The following is a 20,081-nucleotide window of genomic DNA, read 5'->3' as shown; positions in this document are numbered from 1 at the left end:
ATTTTTGTCCAAGAACTGTCCCTAGTATCAGGAGATTGCAGCTATTTCCCATTGCCACATTGCATGTGGCAATCCATCATGACAATTCTAATTTTCCTCTGTTTATTTTTGAGTGTCTCAGGCACATTTAGTTTTTTTTCTTTTTTTTTTTTTTAGAAACAAACACTAAACTCTCTGTTATGTCTTTCTTCACTGGAAATTCAATACCAGTATATTTGCACTGAAGACACAGAAAAAAGGCCAAAAAAAAGTTCTTAAGTCTTGCTATATACTGTCTATTTAAAATCACACGAAGATGAATAATTTCTAAAAATAGGGGGAAAGGTACCATTATGAAAAGCATTCCTTGTACTTGAAATACAGTTAAATAGCAAAGCCTTTTCTCTTTTAGCAAACATTCAAGCCTCTAAAGATAGGTCTGCGTTTCTCAGAAAGATCACATTAATTTACAGAAAGTTTTGAAAAAACATATCACACTTTCCTTTTGAATTGTATCCTAAAATATTGCTGTGAAGGTGGATGCTGCTTCAAACAGGTTTTCACATTGGATAAGTTTTTCAGACTTCTAAGGATTTATGTTTTTATCAGATAAATGACTGAAGATAATCTAATCCATGACCGTTAACTCTAGTTTTGTTTTTGTCTGTAGATATATGCAAAAAACCTGGTGAATGCAGATAGATGTGCACTCTTCCAGGTTGACCACAAAAACAAGGAACTGTATTCAGACCTTTTTGATATTGGAGAAGAAAATGATGGGAAACCGGTTTTTAAGAAGACCAAAGAAATAAGGTAAGAGTAGCTAGCAGAAGAATGCCATTTCATTATAACTACAGATGTGCAGGCATTTTATTACCCAGTCTCTGTGCCTATCTGCAGGTACCCTGACAATACTTGTCATACTGTGATATCATTCCCACCAGGACCCGCCTCCAGAAGGTAGTACTTCTGGGAATGACATTGCAGTGCCATCGAAACAACGTCTCTGAAGCTATAACGTCACTCCTGGAAATGCCGTCTTCCGGAGGCGGTCCTTTTGGAAATCATGTTGGGAAAAAAACAGAGGTGTTCTGAGGTAGGTAAAGGTGCAGGTAAAGGTGCACCTAATCCATAGTTCTGCCAGTGTGGGACAATTTTTTCCCAAGAGGGTTCCCAAGAGGAATTGAAATTAGTGCTATTCAAGCACATCCAAAGCAAGGAAACACAATTTGTACTTCCTACAGATGGATTAGGCATATGTAGAATCTAGTATGAACTGATAATTGGTTTTGAAAATTTTACGTCCACTACTTTAGTTTAAATTTTTCCCATGTGAATTTAGAGTATTTTAAAACTTTCAAAGAGCTGTGATTCTGAAGTGTGCTCGGAATGGTGAAATTGATGTGTACTTCTGGTTCATGCCACAAGTGTATAGTTTGTACATATATGAACATTTTCAATGAAAGAGGTGAAATGCAAAAGTAATTAAAACATTTTTCGTTTTTCAAAAATGACAAATAATAGATATACAGGTTTGAAACCTGCAGCTTCTTAAAAATGTACGACAATATACTGCATTTAAATTTTATTAAAATACTCAAGCAGCAGTGAATTTCTCAGAATTCTTTTCAATTCCTCCTTTTACTTTTGAAGTTCTGGGCCAAAGTGAGATGTGATTCATGTCTTCACTTGGACTCCTTTAGACAAACTTACTCCCACTTACTACATTGTATTAGTGCAAATGGAAGGAGTTAAAAATTAGTGCAGTTTACATACTGACAAGCAAAGAGGCAGTGTATAGTAGGAAGGTGGCCTGTTTTAACATACACTTTCATACTCCTTCTTGATAATTGCTTTTCTTGCTTATATCTTTGTCTTTTCTGCATGAAAATTATTGAAACGTTGACTGAGTACAAGAGTATGAGCCATTTCAAGGGTGATGTATACTGAGAGAAAAGTATAACTTAATTATCTGTAAGAAAGTGACATTGAGTCACTCATCAGGAAAACGTCTGAGTTGGTGTGATGTTCATATCATAAGAAATAGCAGGAGAAACTAATCCAGGTGTACAGGGTGAAATCTTGTCAGCTTTGTCACCAACTTCAGCAGGGGCAGGAGGTATGCTTAGATTTGAAAGAGTTCCATGTGACTTTTTTTTTTCCCCACAAAATCTTTTGTGCTTGTATATCATAACTGTTCTATGTTGAGGAATTGAAAAATATTTCTTAGCAATACAGACTTGTAGATTTTCTGATTCAACTCTGGAATATATTTGCTGTGTTTAATTTTCTGTTGGTAATTAGGAGGTGGTACAGTTAGTATCATGGTATTGTTTGAACGTCATGAGATGAAACATGATAGTTATTCTGAACTGTACATAGCAAATGCCTATGATGGTTGGCTTTGACATTTCCACTGGTCTTCTTCCAAACTTTATTTTTATGAAATCCACCTGCCCTTTAAATAACCAAGTTCCCTATTGCATATGATGTGTCCAAACAATGAATATGTAAAAGCAATGATAAAATTGACAGCTTGTAAAGGTAAACACAAGTCAAAGGTTTTGTAAAAAAGTCATGTTTTTAGACATAACTTCCCGCATTATTGAAGACATTGAATTTTCTGTCACTAAAATGTCGTACTATGGCATCATTTGTTTTCAACTATATAGTTATATAAAATGGTTTTAGAAAGTATCTGTTTAAATACGTGCCTTTTATTTTATCATTTATTACTAGTTGTTGTCTTGTAAGATTTTTCTCCTAAAAGCATCAAAATGACGCTGATTGGGAACAAATATCCATTACCGTGCTCAAGACAGACTCCAGTGGAAAAACATTTTTCCAAATAGTTCATATTGTGGCTAACACATATTTTTATTTTCTGCAGATTTTCTATAGAAAAAGGAATAGCTGGTCAAGTGGCAAGAACGGGGGAAGTCCTTAACATCCCTGATGCCTATGCAGATCCACGCTTTAACAGGTAGCATGTTATTCATAAGGGTAAAACAGATAGCTCAGTAAACTTTGTACTTAAATTTCCTACTTAAGTTTCATATTAGGATGCATTCATGGAGCTGTGATACTCTGATTAGAAGTAAACCTATGGATATCCCTTTAAATGTTTTTGCCATTGGAGGTATTTTGAAGATATTAAAATAAAAAGTATTAGTTTTATCTAACATAAATATCAGGAGAAATATTTTGTTGATTTCCTGTTATGGAATTCTGACAGTTAGGTAAACTGTTGCTGATTTTCTCTATTAACCTTCCTGGAATCTGAATGGTTTTAGGGGAGAAAAAGTAAATGAGTATATATATATATTTTTTTCCTAACAAAGTCATGGTAAGTACTTAAATATATTCGATTTTTTGAATGCTCTGTCTATACATTTGAGGAAACGCTTATTCTCTGTCTTGCAAATGGAGATTAAAGAATTTAAAAGTTCTTTCTAAATCTGACACTGTAGATGAAACTATGTGAGAACTTTAGAGGTGAACTTCTTGCAGGTACTAATTACGTCTACCTTAAAACTATTTGCTGTATTGTACACCAACATTTCTAGGGAACAAGGAATAGATACTAATTAATATTATCTCTCCCTCTCTCTTTCTTTTTCTTTCTCTTGTCTGGCTCTCCAGAGAAGTAGACCTCTATACAGGCTACACAACCAGAAATATCCTGTGCATGCCTATTGTGAGCCGAGGAAGTGTAATAGGCGTTGTGCAGATGGTGAACAAAATAAGTGGAAGTGCCTTCTCTAAAACTGATGAGAACAACTTTAAAATGTTTGCAGTCTTTTGTGCTTTAGCCTTACACTGTGCTAATGTAAGTTTTATCTACAGTTTTGTGAGCTGTTATAATATGAAGATTTAGAATGTTACTTAAGATTTAGAATCTTACTTAATCTACTGTTTGATTATCCAGATTACTAAAATCCATAAATCTGTTCCATTGAGTTAATAAGGAAACAGAATCATTGAAGAATCACTGAATTCTTTACTGAATAGTTGTGTTTTAGTAGAACAGTAGGGATTTGTTTGATGCTTTCTGAAATAATTGTGCTCTGGATGCATCCATTTCATGTAGCTAAATTGAGAGAACAAACTGAAATGTGAATGATAACTGTCTAGTCTTTTCCATTAGAAAATATTATTCTTATTTAATTTTATAAATTCAGATCCCGTTTTACAAATTTATCAGGGGGATGGAGATTATATGTATTCTCTCCATTCCATATGCTTAATATTAAAAATATTTATACATTTATATACTGTGCTATAGTCGTAATTACCCATGCTTCCAAGGGTGGATAACTATTTTTGTGTATAAACTATTTATTTTCTCAAAAATTACTATTCATGTAGAAAGTGCAAACAATTTAATGCTCGTTACTATGTAAGTACAAAAATGCAATAAAAATGCAATGCAGAAGAAATGTGTCATATTCATGGGAGGTAAGATACCATGTCAGTTAAACCTGGTGATTTACTTTAAGCTGTTTTACATCACACTGTCAGTATTCTGAACCAGTAAATTTTATCTGCACTTATTTAAACTTGTTCCACACGATTCAAGACAAGAGGCCTGCATATAAATGAAACTTGGGACTATACAGTCTGTTGTGTGTGAATTTACTCATTTTAAATGGTGAACCTTATTATTCAGGGCACGCTGCTCCAAAGGATTATCTTTACTTTTGTTCTGTCCTCACTTGTTTACAAAACATACCATGTCCACAATAGCTGTTTGAAACTCTCAGTAATTAACTGTATTAATATTTCACTGTTACTGCAAGGTAATGTAGATATGACAAACATCTCTTGTACTTTTTACTGTACATAAGTAGCAGTTATTTGTACCAATTAATAGTTGAATTTATGTAGTGACACAATATATGAATTGTGCCCCACCATCAGTTTTATTTCTGTCACCATAATGTAAGATCTATTTTTAATTTCTGAACTTTAATTCTTTTTCTTGGGAGAGTTTAGACACAGTGAAAAGTCAGACAAGCCTTAGATTTGTACCTGTGAAAGAGTAGGTGCTGAATGATGTGATTAAAGGCCCATTTTTTTCAGAAGTTCCAAATTTTCTATTATCTTTTCTGATGTGTTGGGCAGCCAAAATCATTAACATTTTTTTTTTTGCAAATATGTAGTTTAAGAATAAATGCTTGGATACAGGCAATAAATGGTGTTTTACCTTGATTAAAATGTCACATTAATGAATGACTTCCCTTTTTCAGATGTACCACAGAATTCGCCATTCAGAGTGTATTTACCGTGTAACAATGGAGAAACTATCCTACCACAGTGTTTGTACAGCTGAAGAGTGGCAAAACCTAATGCACTGTACACTGCCTCCACATATTTATAAAGAAATTGAACTGTAAGTGTGTTTTCAATATAGCAACAGTTGCAACTGGTATCTGATTGTGAAAAATATTATTGTTTTTCCCTCGGTATAGCTGAGGGTTTTGTAGGAAGCACTTTCGTTATAGAACTATCCCAATGTCATAGGTCTTTATCTCTGACAATCTTATACCCAGTTAAACTTTATGACCTATGAACAAACTGTATATATCAAAGATGTAAAATAATACCTACCTAGATTGGTAGCGTTTTCCACAGACATGCATATCTACAGTAGCTGCAGTAAGCATTAATTTATATCTAAGGGCTGTAGAGCTGAATTTACTTTCCAGTACTCCTAAGTCACCACCAGCTCAGAGCCAGAAAGGAGGCTGAGTTGTAACGTGAGTAGTTAAGACCAAATGCAAGACATCATTCCCATTTATATGTTTTAGAATAAAAGATTCAGCTCCTCCCTGTGTGTTATTTTTTATTTTATTTTTTTCCTTTGTGTTTTTTGCCTCTGACTGTGTTTCTCAAGGGAGGGAAAAACGGATACAGAACTCAACCTCTGAAGATAATTCAGTGTTATGAGTCCCGTGTGCTAGGATTTAAAGTTACAGCCCAAAATTTGGAGGACTTTCCATTCCTTAGTTTGCAATATCTGAATAGTCTAAGACTTTGAAATAATTCAGCTGCTGTCAGATCTCATGGGTCTTCCATGTGCTGAAGATGTGCCTTTATCTGTTTGATTGGTATTCCCCACTCAGTACTGACATTGGGACTCATCTCAGTTTTTAATTCACCGTTTCTGGCCCAGGACAATAAATTCTGCAGTAGTGACCAGGTGCCTAACATCAAAACTCCACAGTTTTGAGTCAAAAAATCTAAACTGTTTTCATTAACCTGATCTCTAGAACTCGTTCCTGTCAAGTGTTATGCACTGCAGCCGTGACTGAGCAAAGCATACAAGCATATGCTTAACAGAGACTTCTTTCGGTTAAAGTTCATTACATGCTGAAGTGATTTGCTTGAAAGCCAGAGTATTAGCAGCCTGCAGGATTACACCCTAACAGAAGCTTATTCTTTGCAACACAATTCCTTATGCTTTGTTAGATGATATTATATAACCCACCTCCTCACCAAAATGACTTTTACTTGTAAAGATGACAGGTTTCATTCTAAATTATATTAACATCCTTTAGTTTGAGAACTCTGAATACATTTAACCATTTTTCAAGCAATTCAGCTACCTTCAGCTCTCTTGCACCTGCTGTGTTGTTCAGTATGTCACATACACGAGCAAGTGTTTAGCTGGGTTCAATGGAAAGTAAATAGAAGACTTGCAGCACAGCAGGTGCAGGGAAAGGGGTTAATTAATAATCGAAGGACAAACAGTTCTGCTGAGCAAGTACCTAGCATTAGGCCTAAGTGTTGATACTGAGAGAGGGGAAATCCTTAGCTAATGAAACATAAAAAATGCAGTCGTAAAAAAAGTTTGATTTTTGAAGTTTGTGCTCAATTTCTATTAGCCACTAAAAGGTGACATTTGCTGTATCAAAATTAAAGCAAGTCTCACCAAACTCTTGACAGAAATTTTTGGGAAAAAAGATGGTAAAGGTATTATTAGACACGCTATCCTTAAGATTCTCAGGAGAAAAGTAAATTTTAGGAGTGAACACAGATTTTTGTACATTATTAAACAATGAATTCTTAAATAAAGGTTTATGTTTCTATTAATTAAACAAAGCCAAAGGCTAACCACCATAGATCCCTTGACCTTACTAGAAAAATATTACTCTACATTGGAGGAAGGTATACCATGTAAAGTCAGTTTTCTGTGTATTTTCAGAAACAAGTGCATGCTGTCAGATATACATTATCTAGTCATTTTCACTTTCTTAAGTAAGAAAGGGTGTTTTTTCTTACCAAGCTGAAACTCTCTTCTTAGATACCACTTTGACATCAGCCCTTATGAGGATGTCTGGCCTGCCATTTTTGTCTACATGGTTCACCAGTCCTGTGGGACAGCCTGGTATGAACTACATTATTTATTGTTTTAATTCCATTGTTTATGCATTTGTTTATTAGGAAATATTAAGGTCATTTTTTCCTAATGCACAGTCATATTTTCTCTGGAGTTTCTTTACTATGCCTGGTCTGTACAGGGCTGTCAAAAGCAGGCTGAGTTTCTTGTCCTGGCTTCTTGGTCTCCAGTTCATAAAATTTAGGAACAGACAGATTAGATTAGAATAGTTTGGTTGGAAGGGACCTACAAAGATCATCAAGTCCAACTGCCTGACCACTTCAGGGCTAATCAAAAGTTAAAGTATGATTAAGGCATTGTCCAAACATCTCTTGAACACTGATGGGGCATCAACTACCTCACTAGGAAGCCTCTTCCAGTGTTTGTCCAGTGTAGAAATTTTTCCACATGTCCAGTCTAAACCTATCCTGGTGAAGCTTTGTGCTGCTGTTCCTGCACATCCTGTGACCAGTGACCAGAGACTGGCACCTCTGCACTTCCCCTCCTCAGGAAGCTTCATAGAGCAACAAGTTTGACTTTCAGCCTCCTTTTCTCCAGACTGGACAACCCAGATGTCCTCAGCCTCATAGGCGTATCCTCATAGGATATGGAAGAAGTCATGATATTGTCCAAACAAGTTGTTCTTCAAGTTGTTCTTCCAATACAATATATAGAAGTATAGTTTGGTTCTGAGTTGAAATTGCTTCTCAGTCAGAAGGTTGTGAAGATATTGGAGGCATTAATTTTTTTTCTTCTTTTTTACACACAAAAAAGAGAGATGGTCCATAACTACTATTTTTCAAATATATAGCTGTTGAAATTAATATAATAAACAGTTAAAATAATTCCAGGTTGGACCTTATTTTGCAAAATAAATTTGTTATCAGCATCAAAAGAAGCCGGGACAACAGGTCAAGGGACAGGATTCTCCCTCTCTATTCTGCTCTCCTGAGACCCCACCTAGAGCACTATGTTCAGTTCTGGGGCCCCCAGCACAAGAAGGGCATGGATGTGTTAGAACAAGTCCAGAAGAGGGCCAGGAGTATGCTTAAAAGGCTAGAGCACTTTTCCTCTGAAGACAGGTTGAGAGTTGGGGTTGTTCAGCCTGGAGAAGAGAAGGCTCTGGGAGACCTTATAGTGGCCTGCCAGTACCTAAAGGGGGCTACAGAAAAGCTGGGGATGGACTCTTTGTCAGGGAGTATAGCGATAGGACAAGAGGGAATGGTTTTAAACTAAAAGAGGGGAAGATTTAGATTGGATATTAGGAAGAAACTCTTCACCAGAGGGTGTTGAGGCACTGGAACAGGTTGCTTAGAGAAGCTGTGGATGTCCCGTCACTGGAAGTGTTCAAGGTCAGGTTGGATGGGGCTTTGAGCAACCTGGTCTGGTGGGAGGTGTCCCTGCCTGTGGCAGGTGAGTTGGAATTAAGTGATCTCTAAGGTTGCTGCCAACCCAAACCATTCTTTGATTCTATAATCATTGTGCATTAAGTATGGAAATGAGTGATTTGGGAATTAAATGTCATTTCATTTATTGTCCTTTCTCTCAGCATCCATTACCAAGATCGGCAGTGTCTTGGCTAAGTATCCTTCCATTGCTGAAAGGAACTGCTCTGAATTGTGGAAAAATCCACAGATGAGTAATTGAAAGGGGAAGTGTCTCCTGGCAAAATGGAGGAACAAACATTTGGGAAACGTTTGTTGGTGTCTGCTTCATCTTAATAACTAGAAGAATCTCCATGCCCTCAAAGCCTGAATATAGTCAAATCTGAGGGTCTTGAGGGTCTTTCTCTTCTTCTCTTCCATATTATGAATTGGATGATTGTTTTAAATGCAGTTCTCTACTTCTGAGAGTAATTAGGTTGTTTCCATTCCTGAAAGAATGGCTGTGGCTTCAAGATTTGGGTTCAAATTTTCTACTAAGTTTTTTTTTTTTTTTTCTCATTCTCTCTGCCCAGGTGTAAGAATTAATGGGAAAGAATTGATATCCACTTTACATTTTTCAAATGTCTCAAGTCTCACATACAAAGTTAAAGAAATAAAAGTGAGAAAAATATTTGAAAAGGAGGACTGACAGACTTATATTTAATTTCTGAAAGTACAGATCTTCTGAACTGTCCAAAACAAGTACTTGCAGCTAGGACATTACTGCTTCCATTAAAGCTTCCATGAGCCATGCAAGAAATGATAAAAACATGGAAAAAGTCAAACCACGTTAACAGGGGAAAAAAAAAAAAAGAGAGAATAAAGGAAAACTGACCTTTTCATGAGGGAGAAAGTTAGTGAGTTGGGACTCTGGTAGCTTCTGTTCACTTCTGGGCATAGTAGTCCTTTTTCACCCTGACAGCCTTCTAATTACTTTAGAAAATTTTACCTGATACCTAATCCATGCCTGAATTTCCCATCTGCAAACAAAAAGATTTCTTTCATTTCAAAGGTTGTGCAGAGCTCTAATACTGGAGGATACAAAGTGTCTCAGAAGTATTCTTAATGAGCACATAAGTCAAACATAACAATTACTTTCTAACTACTTTTTAATATTACCTTAGTGAAAATACTTTTGAAAATAGATTCACTTTGCTTGCATATAATAACATCAAGAAGATAAAAAAAAAAAAAAAAGAAAAGAAAAATTAAAAAAAAAATCCTTTAAAAGCAATTACTTAACAATGAATTATTTTGATGAAAAATGCAGAAACACTGAAATGTGAATTTCTGGTCATTGGGCCAAAATTAAAAATAAAAATAAAAAATTCTATACATCTTGAAAAAGTGATATATATATATATATATAGGTATGTTTTTCACGATGTCATTATGGAGCATCTTAACATTTTTGAATCAAAACAATTTTTGTATTTGGTATTTAACTGAGATTTTAGTTTAAACAGGATTATTTCTTCAATGTTGTTTGCATGCCCCCCCAACCCCCCCCCAATTTTATGTTTTGATAAAATTATATTTTCAAATTGTCAGTTAGATACAGGTTTTCACTATTTTACAGGTTGAATAGATAACAATTTAAAGAAACAGTACTTTAAGCTTTTGGAAGCAGATAAGGTTATGTAATTGTGTTGTGTGAGCTGGGTAGTTTGGTTTACATTCCAGAAATTTACAAATTAAACTATGAATATTATCAAGTATTCACACACTTTTGTCCTTGCCAAAACTTGAATGACTCTCATAAGCAATGAGTCATACTCACTCCTCTGTTGGTTATTTTTTTTTCCATTTTTATTTCTCACCAAACTCATTATTTTCTAGCTTTGAACTTGAAAAGCTATGCCGATTTACTATGTCTGTAAAGAAGAACTATCGCCGTGTGCCCTACCACAACTGGAAGCATGCAGTTACAGTTGCACATTGCATGTATGCCATACTTCAGAACAACCAGGGGCTTTTCACTGACCTGGAGGTAGGTGAGATGATTTGGATCAGTTACTAGCCTTCATTAGAGGTACCAACCATCTTATAAGTACTTTCTTTATTCTGGAGTTTTCCTGTCAGCTGGGGCAGAGTGTATATAAAGGATCTCATGGTCCCTGTACTGGAATGGGTATGAGTAGGGACTTTGAGAAAGGAGAATTCTTCAGACTCTTAACTCCATTGTTTCCTTCATATTTTTTCATAACATTGAAGAAGTGTTAGCAGATTTCCTATAAGTCTGTGTCCACATTTTAAGGTTCTTCCTGCCCACTCACAACCACAATCTGTATTTTAATTACTCAATTAACTGTCAGATCTGTGCTGAGGGGAAGGGGACACCCTGAATCTCGGACCCTGCAAGATCTGGGAGATCCTGAGTAGGAGGACAATGGAGAAAGGCTTGTTGTTGCAGAGCTGGTTGACATATGTTAGTAAAGCAGGGCAGCAGAAAGAACAGAAAGAAAATGGTTGTCCAAACATGTTTATTGACCGGTCAGCTTTTATTATACAACAGTTTTCCTTAGCATGTGTGTATCTATTTCTAAGATAACTGCAAGGACTTAGAAAAATTAGAAAAAATATACTTTCAGTAGATCACTGTGAAAGTTTTGGTAATAAAATGGAATGCTTAGAATGGTTAAATTCTATATAACATACACTGTGAAGAGCTGCCACATGTTTTTCTTCTGAATTACTGTAGGTACACTGGGAGTGCTGTCTTATTAATGCTACCTGAAACTTCCAACTAGGAGAACCTGTTTTCAGTTGCTAATAACGTTGCCAAATACTAGCCATTTGAGCTGTAATTTTCCAAGTTTCCTGGCTTCATCTGGCTGATTCATTTGGGGAAATTTCAGCCATAATTGTTTGATTCTTTTTGACAAGCATGTTAGGAGAAACCAGGTTTTTGTGCAGTGTATAAGAGTAAAATAAAATTTGGTGGTCTTTCATATGAAAATGTCTAGTTTATTCTGCTTTCAAGCAGGGACTTGAAAATTGGCACTGAAATAGGAAAGTGGCATTTACCATGCAAGTGGCAAAGTTGTCCAAGTTTGAAAAATCAATGTTTCTTTAACACAACAAAACAAAACAAAAAAACACTGTGGATTTGCACCCTCAGGGAATATTTAAAGGTCTCATAACTTTCAGTGTTAACCAAGTGGTAAACCCCATCTTTTGCAGAAAGGGTGGTTAGGCATTGGAACAGACTGCCCTGGGTAGTGTTAGAGTTCCCATCCTTGGAAGTACAGAAGAGCTTATATGGATGTGGCACTTAGGGACATAGAATAGTGGTGGACTTGGTAGTGTTAGGTTGATGATTGGACTTGATGATCTTGAGGGGTCATTTCCAGCCTAAATGATTCTATGATTCTTGAGAATTGAGTGAGAGGGACTGGGAGAGAAAAAGAGGCAGCTGTTAAGAGACATGGAAACAGTCTCTTAGCCAAGAGACTGCCAAGCTCCAGCCAGCCTCCACCTATTCAAATGCCTTACCCCTGTCTGTGTTTCAGCTCCTTTTGGCAGTCTCCTCTCTTGAGACTGGAGAAGTATACAGCAAGAATACAGGAAGCTACTAAAGGAAAATTTGGGAAACTAGGATAGGCTGATCTCAGGTGAGGGATGGTGCCGTGAATCTAGATAGACTTAGAGTTGTGGAGAGCAGTATGACACATTGTAAAAGGGACTGTGATCTAGAAACAAACAGATCCAACAGGTAGGAGTGGTCAAAGAGTTGGGATCCAAGCAGGGAAGATGGGTTCATGGTGAAAAGCACTGGAATTAGGCACTATATTTCAGAACAACAGATAAGAAAGACTTCCCGAGAAGTGTAGACTGGGATGAGCTAGACAAAGGGAACTATCTGGGACAAGGAGACAGACTGATGAAGGCTGTAAGACTGGAAAAAATGCAGGTTGTAAAGGATGCAACAGGAGAATTAAACTTATGGGGCAAGACAGAAAAGCTTATGTCTGCTAGATCTGATATATAGCACAAAGGATTCTGTGTACTTTTTGAAGACAGTGTAATTCTAGTGCAACACTTAGAGTATTTTGGGAAGAGAGTGACATCTAGGGGCAGGAAATATATCTTACTTCTCTCTCTCTCTCTCTCTCTCTCTCTCTCTCTCACTCACTTTTTAATAGCGAAAAGGTCTTCTAGTTGCATGCCTATGTCATGACCTGGATCACAGAGGTTACAGCAACAGCTATCTTCAGAAATTTGATCACCCTCTAGCTGCTCTCTATTCCACATCAACAATGGAACAGCACCACTTCTCGCAGACTGTGTCCATCCTGCAGGTAGGATTATTGTAATTGTATCTTCTGTGCACTGGAGTCTGGTGTTGGAAATAGGAGTCACATCATTAGCCAGTAGATTTTCTGAAGCATGCTTATTTTTATTTCTGGACTGTAGTGCTCATCTATAAGTGTGTAAGAAGTATTTGCCTTGATTTATTACAGCAAATCTAGCTCCCAGGCATTCAATATTAGCAACCCAAGCATTCAATAATAGCACAAAACATAGCTTTCCCAAAACCTCGATGTTGTAGAAATACAGTGCATTTGAAGGTCTATACTTACGGTCTTCCTTTGAGTTGTCAGTTTCTGGATCAATAAGAATTTCTTCTACAACCCTATGGATCAGGAACTTTGAAAATGAAAATCAGTTTCTCATTTAGTTACATATTTTCAGTAAAATGTGCTTCAACAAAGTCTTCAACTGTCCTGAATTTTTTAACAAAAACTAAAGAACTGTCAAAAGTCTGTATGAGAAGCTTGAAAACCTGCTGTAATAAATTCCGTGAACATTAAATGTGTGGCATGAAGTATGCATAAATTCTTTACATGGGAGCAAATGTTAATTTTGCACGCATGAAAAGTTTCATCTTGTTTCATTATGTTATCACATGTTTTTTTGTTCTTCAGCAATTGGAATAAAATGAATAAGGTAATATTCTGTGATAGTTCCTACTACAAGGTAAATTGTCTGTATGTTTAATGGAAAAGTAGAGGAAAGCATGCAAATACATTTTGGGAAATCAGTGTGTTGCTGACACACAGATATTTTCTCATCAGTGAAAAATTTGTTCATCTTCAATTAGAAGACTGAGAACGCTCACCAGTGAAACAGCTGCCAGTTCATGACATATTTGTGCTCACTGTTTTTAATTTACTGTGCACACGCCTGATGCATAGCCTTGCCATACTACTGTGCCACTAATTACTTGTTAACTTTTCTTTCTTTCTGGTCTTTCAGGGGGAAGATATTTCTTTTCTTAAATACCTAATCACCCTGTAGAAAACACATATTCTGTATTGTATTCAGAAGCACACCTTGTGATATTATGGTTTTAGGTATCATACACATTTCGTCAGAGAATGGAAGCTTTATCTCTGAATATTCCTCCATGTGGGAGGGTGTAATTGAATCCTTCAGTGGCGGTATGGCATTAGATTTTTAGTATTCATTCTTCATGTGACTTTGTGCACAGTGAGCAAGTTCCTCAGTCAGTAACGCTTCTCTGTCATTCTGTGGCTATGTGAAGCAGACTTTGGTCATTCTTTAATAACCATTATGCATTTTTCCTGCAGAAATGGTGCAGTTGATGAAAGTTCCATTTGCTAAGAAGGTGGGGAACCCTTTTGCTTCCCTGCTACCTGTTAGCCTTGGCTGTCACAGCCAAGTGTAAGTGAGGAAAGGCGGATAAGTGGTCAGGGCTACAGAGTGGATTCAGACACTGACTATCCAGGTGCCAATAGGTGATATTTAGCAGCAAAGGCAGATGAGAACAGCCTTTTGGACTTGCTGTTTTTTCAACTGAATCAAAAAGTCTTTCTGTATACTTCCAGGACTGTTATGGAAAAAAGAAAAAGAAAAACAAAAACAAGTTATGATTTATGATTTATCTCAATGAGTTTTAATTTTATGTTAATAACCTGTAGGACTTTTCACTGTTTGAAACTTTATAGGTGCTTTGATTGTCCACTTGTAATTCTGTTGTATACCATACTTACAGAAGATTCTGTTCACTAGCTCTAGCTCAGTGGAGAAAGAATAAAATCTTACGAGCTGTACTTTGTACGTAGTTCTCAGAAGTCTATGTGACATGCTCAGAGCCAGCAGCTTCTATTGGTACTTAATGGAATCTTTTTTTTTTTTTTTTTTTTTGTCCTAGTAGAATGAACAGGACTTCTCACAGCAGTCTTCGTCTTATTGCAGCTTCTAAAGCCTAGAAGTGACACCTCCAAATCTAGCATAATTTAAGTAGTAGGGTGAATAGCATGTTATACAGCAAGGCTGGGGAGTACAGAGTTCCCAAAACCCCAAATCGTGACAATAAATAACAGTAATTTCCTCGCTCCAAAGTGTTGATGATGGGTTAAAATGTTCTGAGCTTCTTTTTTAACATGTAGTACAGCTTAGGAGGCTGTCAAAGGAGCATTGAGACAGACAGGTTGTATTTTCTATTCATTATTCACAATAAATCTACTTCTCCAAGTAAAAATGTTGGGAAATGACGTTTATGTTCCGGATGGTGAGAGAAACCAAGCCTGTTTGTACCACAGAGGAATTATTTTGAAAAAATTATGTAAATGCTTGACAAAAGTCAGGGAAACTTTTGATGAGCTTCAGCCCAAATGCCAATTAAATGTCAAAACACATCTGAATTTGTTATATTTTAATAATATTTTCTATTTTTGAATGTCCACACTTTGACATGGCTGGTTCATTCTTTCTTATTTTTCTCTGTTTCCTTTCAACAGTAGGAAGACTTTTGACAAGTTGCTTTCAAAAGCTTAGAGACAGCAAACAGTGTTGACTTGAAATGTGTTACAGCTTTATGAGTGATCACAGTGCATGGATATTGTCAGTTAAAAGTGCAGTCATACATAGTGGAAACTGCAAAGGGATGAAAGTGACATGTTGCCAGAGCCTCCATAGTGGAAGACATTGTCTTTAGTTTATCGGTCAGTCAATTTATGGTTGAACAAAGCAGGTTTTTTTTCCCCTAAATGTTTTTATACATTAACATACTGAAATTAACTTTATTTCTAAAGAGAAAATTGTATCAATAAATGAAGCAATTGCAGGCACATGTCATTGGCAACACTGTCATACTAAAATCTTTTAGGATTTTAAATTGGATATTTCTTCTTCTGTATTACTTATTATGCAATATCAAAAATTGTTCTTCAGAGTGAATCAGACATTCAGTTTACCAACTTGGCAGTGCAATACTCTGGATCAGGATTAAATCACAAGTTCCCAAGCTAATAGTGTCTGGAAGTGCAGTACATGTAGTGCTTATAAATCACAGCAGAAAAAGCTATCATTTTTCTCTATTAATACCTTCAGGCTTCAGAAGGAGCAGTCCCCAAAGCAAATCAGTGGTTTAGTCATAGGTTTCATGACAGTATTTAAAAACCAAAGATAAAAAATGGGAATTTCAGGCTGTCAACATCTGAATTTGCAGCAAAAATTGTCATTGGGCTGTAGAACTGTTGTAACCTGTCTGGTGAAGTAATGACTGAAATCATCTCAGAATTAGAGCTTGTGCTTTTTATTGGTTTTTTACTTTTTCATAGCTGGAAGGGCACAATGTCTTCTCCAATCTGAGCTCCAGTGAATATGAGCAAGTCCTTGAGATCATCCGGAAAGCCATCATTGCTACAGACCTTGCCCTGTATTTTGGAAATAGAAAACAGCTTGAAGAGCTGCATCAAGCGGGAGCATTAAACCTTAAGAACCAAGCACACAGGTAAAGCAGCAAACCAGATTTAGTTCACTAGGGCATTAGTCTTAGAAAGAAAAACCTTTCTTTTCACAGAACACAACCAGGAATTGTAAGAGAAAAAAAAAAAAACAAAACACTATTCTCTGTAGGCAGAGATCTTACAGATGAGATTTCAAACACCAACTTTGTGTAAAATATGTAATCATATATATATATATATATATTTATATTTGCATGTCACTAGCTTTGGATTTCATCTACACAGTTCACTGACAGCTTATCTGCACCAGGAAGTTAGTGCATAGGCAGTTAAGTAGTGGGGGAAAAAAAAAAAAAAGTGCAATAATCATTTCATTGCATTCCTATGTCAATACATTTATTTTTCTGTAAGCATGCTTTCTGAAAGATTAGTCCTGACTAGAAGCAAAGTCACTTCCACTTCACTGTTGGATGGGAAAAAATCAAGCCCTTTGTAATCATTTTGCCTCTCTATAAAGCAGGTAACAACACCAGAACATAATTTAATAGCCAAATCAGCTACTGATTTTACATAACTTTCTGTTTTGATGAAACATTTGACTCCAGAAAAAATCCCTAAGTCAAACAGAGAAACAGGAAAGAATTCTGGTCAATTCTCAATCTTTGTGAATTATGATTGTTCTAAGTTTTAAAACTATTCAAAATATACAAGTATTCATATTCATATAGACATGAATCTTTTTGTCCACATAAGCAAAACATAATGTACCCTGGATGGCAGATATGTGTCATAACAGGGTTGATTAAAGTGTTCACTCAGCACTACAGTTTAGTGGGTGTCATTTGTAGTAGGGTGATGGTTGGACCAGATGATCTTGAAGGTGTCTTCCAACCTTAATGATTCTATGATTCTGTACCATACTCCCTTGATAGCTTCTTTACTGGAAAATGGCTTTGATCTAAGGCAGAGAAAAAATGGAGAGGTGAGATAGGAGTATATCGAATCATGATTCTGATTCTTTTCAGAAAGAACTTTGGAATTTGGATCTTCTTTAACTGTTTGAGGAATTTAAAAGGTTTTGCTGGTAGTTCTGAATACATTATCTCAACACAGTTTAATACTTAAGCTTAAATAAAAGCTTAAGCTTTTATTAAAAGCTTAAGTCACAGTATGGAATTGAAGTTTACCAGGCTTGAGTAAGCCTCAAAATCTTAAGGGTATGTTAGGTCCTGATAACCTCAAAATGAAACTTATGAGGAATCTTGAGCTTAGGGGTTATCAATTTTGAATATTGCACAACTATTTAGTATATGATTGAATATCCTATTATGTTTAAAATTTTTACCCTGCCTGCCCCCTTTAACCATTTTCAGTGCAAAACCACATGCCCTGTGATACAGCATTAGTTGGTAACGTGGCTAAAGAATCCAAGGCTTCTACTTGGTATTGTACAATAAAAATAAAGTAATAGGATGTTAAAATTGGCCCGTATGTGGCTGATAAATCCTCTTTTATAACTCACGGAATTTGTACTTTGCCTTTTATCTATTCTTTACATTGTGTATTTGTGTATTTCAATGGTAATTTGTCTATTGATACAGCTTCTATAACTGCCATCACATTGTCATGAAAGTTAGCAAGTTGTGTGCTTTTTTTCATGGGATAGGTATTAACAAAGATGCAGGTGTCTATCAGATGGAAATCACATTAATTCATTCATTAATTTGACTGTTTTCTTTATAAGACACAAACAATAGATTCAAGGAGTAGTAGAGAAGTGCTAGAAAACAAAATACAAAAACTCTTAGTAATGACCGTTATAATCCTACCAATCCTCTTCAATTATTCTGTGAATAGGCTAGTCAGTGTACAGGATGGAATTATGTGTGGGAGTCTTGTCCTGTTAGGAGGAGAATTCATTCCAAAAAAAGCAATGACTTCTCTTTTAATATACCATAGGTGTACTCTGATTATTGCAGTATTAGGGCTGTTGTGGAGACCTCACTCTTTAAAACTACAATATTGCTTTAGCAGACCATACATTTAGATCAACAATACAGTTTGCTAAGGCAGTTCTTGAATAATTTCTCAGACAGAAACTGAGACAGAAGATCCAGTCACTGGCTGTTGCCAGAAGTAGGAAAAAGTAAAAAAATACTTTTGAGAAGAAGTAAAAGAAGAAATAAGAGCTTACTTGTAAATGAAGATCTTTGAGATAAAACCGGTTTTTCTTCTTTTTGTAATCTGTGTTCATTTCTCTTTAAATAATGGAAAGAAATGCAGCAACAGGATATGCCATCTTTTTATTTATAGACTTGTACTGTATTCTCAAAAAATGAACTAGAGGTACAGGAGTGTTTTGAGAGGCATTCTTGTGTACATTCCTGTAATTCTGCAGATGAACTCTGGTTGCAAACAATGAAGTAATACAAGGTATATAAAATAATTTGTGTGACGCCTTACCTGTAAATCATAAACAAGTGCGGAAGAAACAAGCAAAGTGGGAGAAAATTTGTAGTATTTATAATTTATTGCTGATTGAACTGAGGAAGGGCAAATAAAAACCTTGGGATATGGTAATTAAGTCTTTACCAAACTTACAATTTCATGCTATTTTATTCTAGAGATAGAGTGATTGGTCTGATGATGACTGCTTGTGATTTGTGTTCTGTAACAAAGCTGTGGCCAGTTACCAGACTGACAGCCAATGATATATATGCAGAGTTCTGGGCTGAGGTATGTGCATTTTTGTTTTCTCACTTTCTTTTATAAGAGAAAATATCTGGGTAGGAAAATAATAATAATAATTTAAAAAATAGAAAAATAAAAAAAAATTCAACAGCTACATGTTTTCATAACATATTCATTTTAAAGATTGTTCTTTGCAGCCGGCATGTGTTTTGTTGTTTACTTGGAAACTATTTAAAAAGCTAAGTTAGCTTCCTAAGTTTCGGGCATCAATTTTTCTCTCTGTTACAGATGAATTTAGAAATTATGTCCTAACAGAACATACAAGAAAATCTGTTTCTTCATAGAGTCACTAAGAGCAATGTTGTGAAGGATCTATTTGTATTCTAGAAATCCAAAATATGAAAGCAGCTTCCGGGCCAACTGCCTTAAAACACACACTTATAAAGCTGCAGTATGAATCCAGGAAATGCTAAAGCAAATATGACAGTCCTTTCAATTTTTCTGATCCCAGCATTTGCATCTTTGTGACGCAGCTCAACAACTGTGTCTAAAAGAGAGAGAGCTGATTTTTAATATAGTGAATGTTACTCCACAGATAAGATGTACTGAGAATTGACACATGACATTGAGTTGTAATCATATGCAGAAATAAAGATACAATCTCTAACATTTCTTATGCTCAGGATGAAATGATTTAATCATTTAATTCTTAAAGTGAAAAAGTGACTACTTTAGGGGTATAAGGAATAAGTTCTGAGCATGTTGCATACAGCTGAATTGTGTGGTTTTAGAAGATATGTTGTATTTTCAAGACTGTTATTGTACGTGTGTATCATAAAGTGTCCTTTTCTCTTATGTGCCGTGTGGAAGTCTAAAGAATTCAGTGGG

At 35.8% G+C, this 20,081-nt stretch overlaps 1 protein-coding gene across 7 annotated transcripts in view; it reads left to right on the top strand.

Annotated features, from left to right (window-relative positions):
- Window positions 1-20,081, top strand: part of PDE10A (phosphodiesterase 10A) — a 191,394-nt gene that overhangs the window by 150,842 nt on the left and 20,471 nt on the right. For all 7 annotated transcript variants that reach the window (XM_083830998.1, XM_083830994.1, XM_083830997.1 and 4 more), the window contains 9 exons: window positions 650-792; window positions 2,870-2,962; window positions 3,622-3,808; window positions 5,229-5,371; window positions 7,286-7,369; window positions 10,624-10,774; window positions 12,930-13,085; window positions 16,374-16,546; window positions 19,127-19,238. In XM_083830998.1, the coding sequence (XP_083687124.1) occupies window positions 650-792; window positions 2,870-2,962; window positions 3,622-3,808; window positions 5,229-5,371; window positions 7,286-7,369; window positions 10,624-10,774; window positions 12,930-13,085; window positions 16,374-16,546; window positions 19,127-19,238 (1,242 nt within the window). The remainder of the gene's footprint in view (window positions 1-649; window positions 793-2,869; window positions 2,963-3,621; window positions 3,809-5,228; window positions 5,372-7,285; window positions 7,370-10,623; window positions 10,775-12,929; window positions 13,086-16,373; window positions 16,547-19,126; window positions 19,239-20,081) is intronic.

The sequence above is a fragment of the Anser anser genome (assembly GCF_964211835.1).
Source record: "Anser anser genome assembly, chromosome: 3".
Taxonomy (NCBI): domain Eukaryota; kingdom Metazoa; phylum Chordata; class Aves; order Anseriformes; family Anatidae; genus Anser; species Anser anser.
The sequence above is the reverse complement of the archived record's forward strand: the minus strand, read 5'-3'. Positions and strand labels throughout refer to the sequence as shown.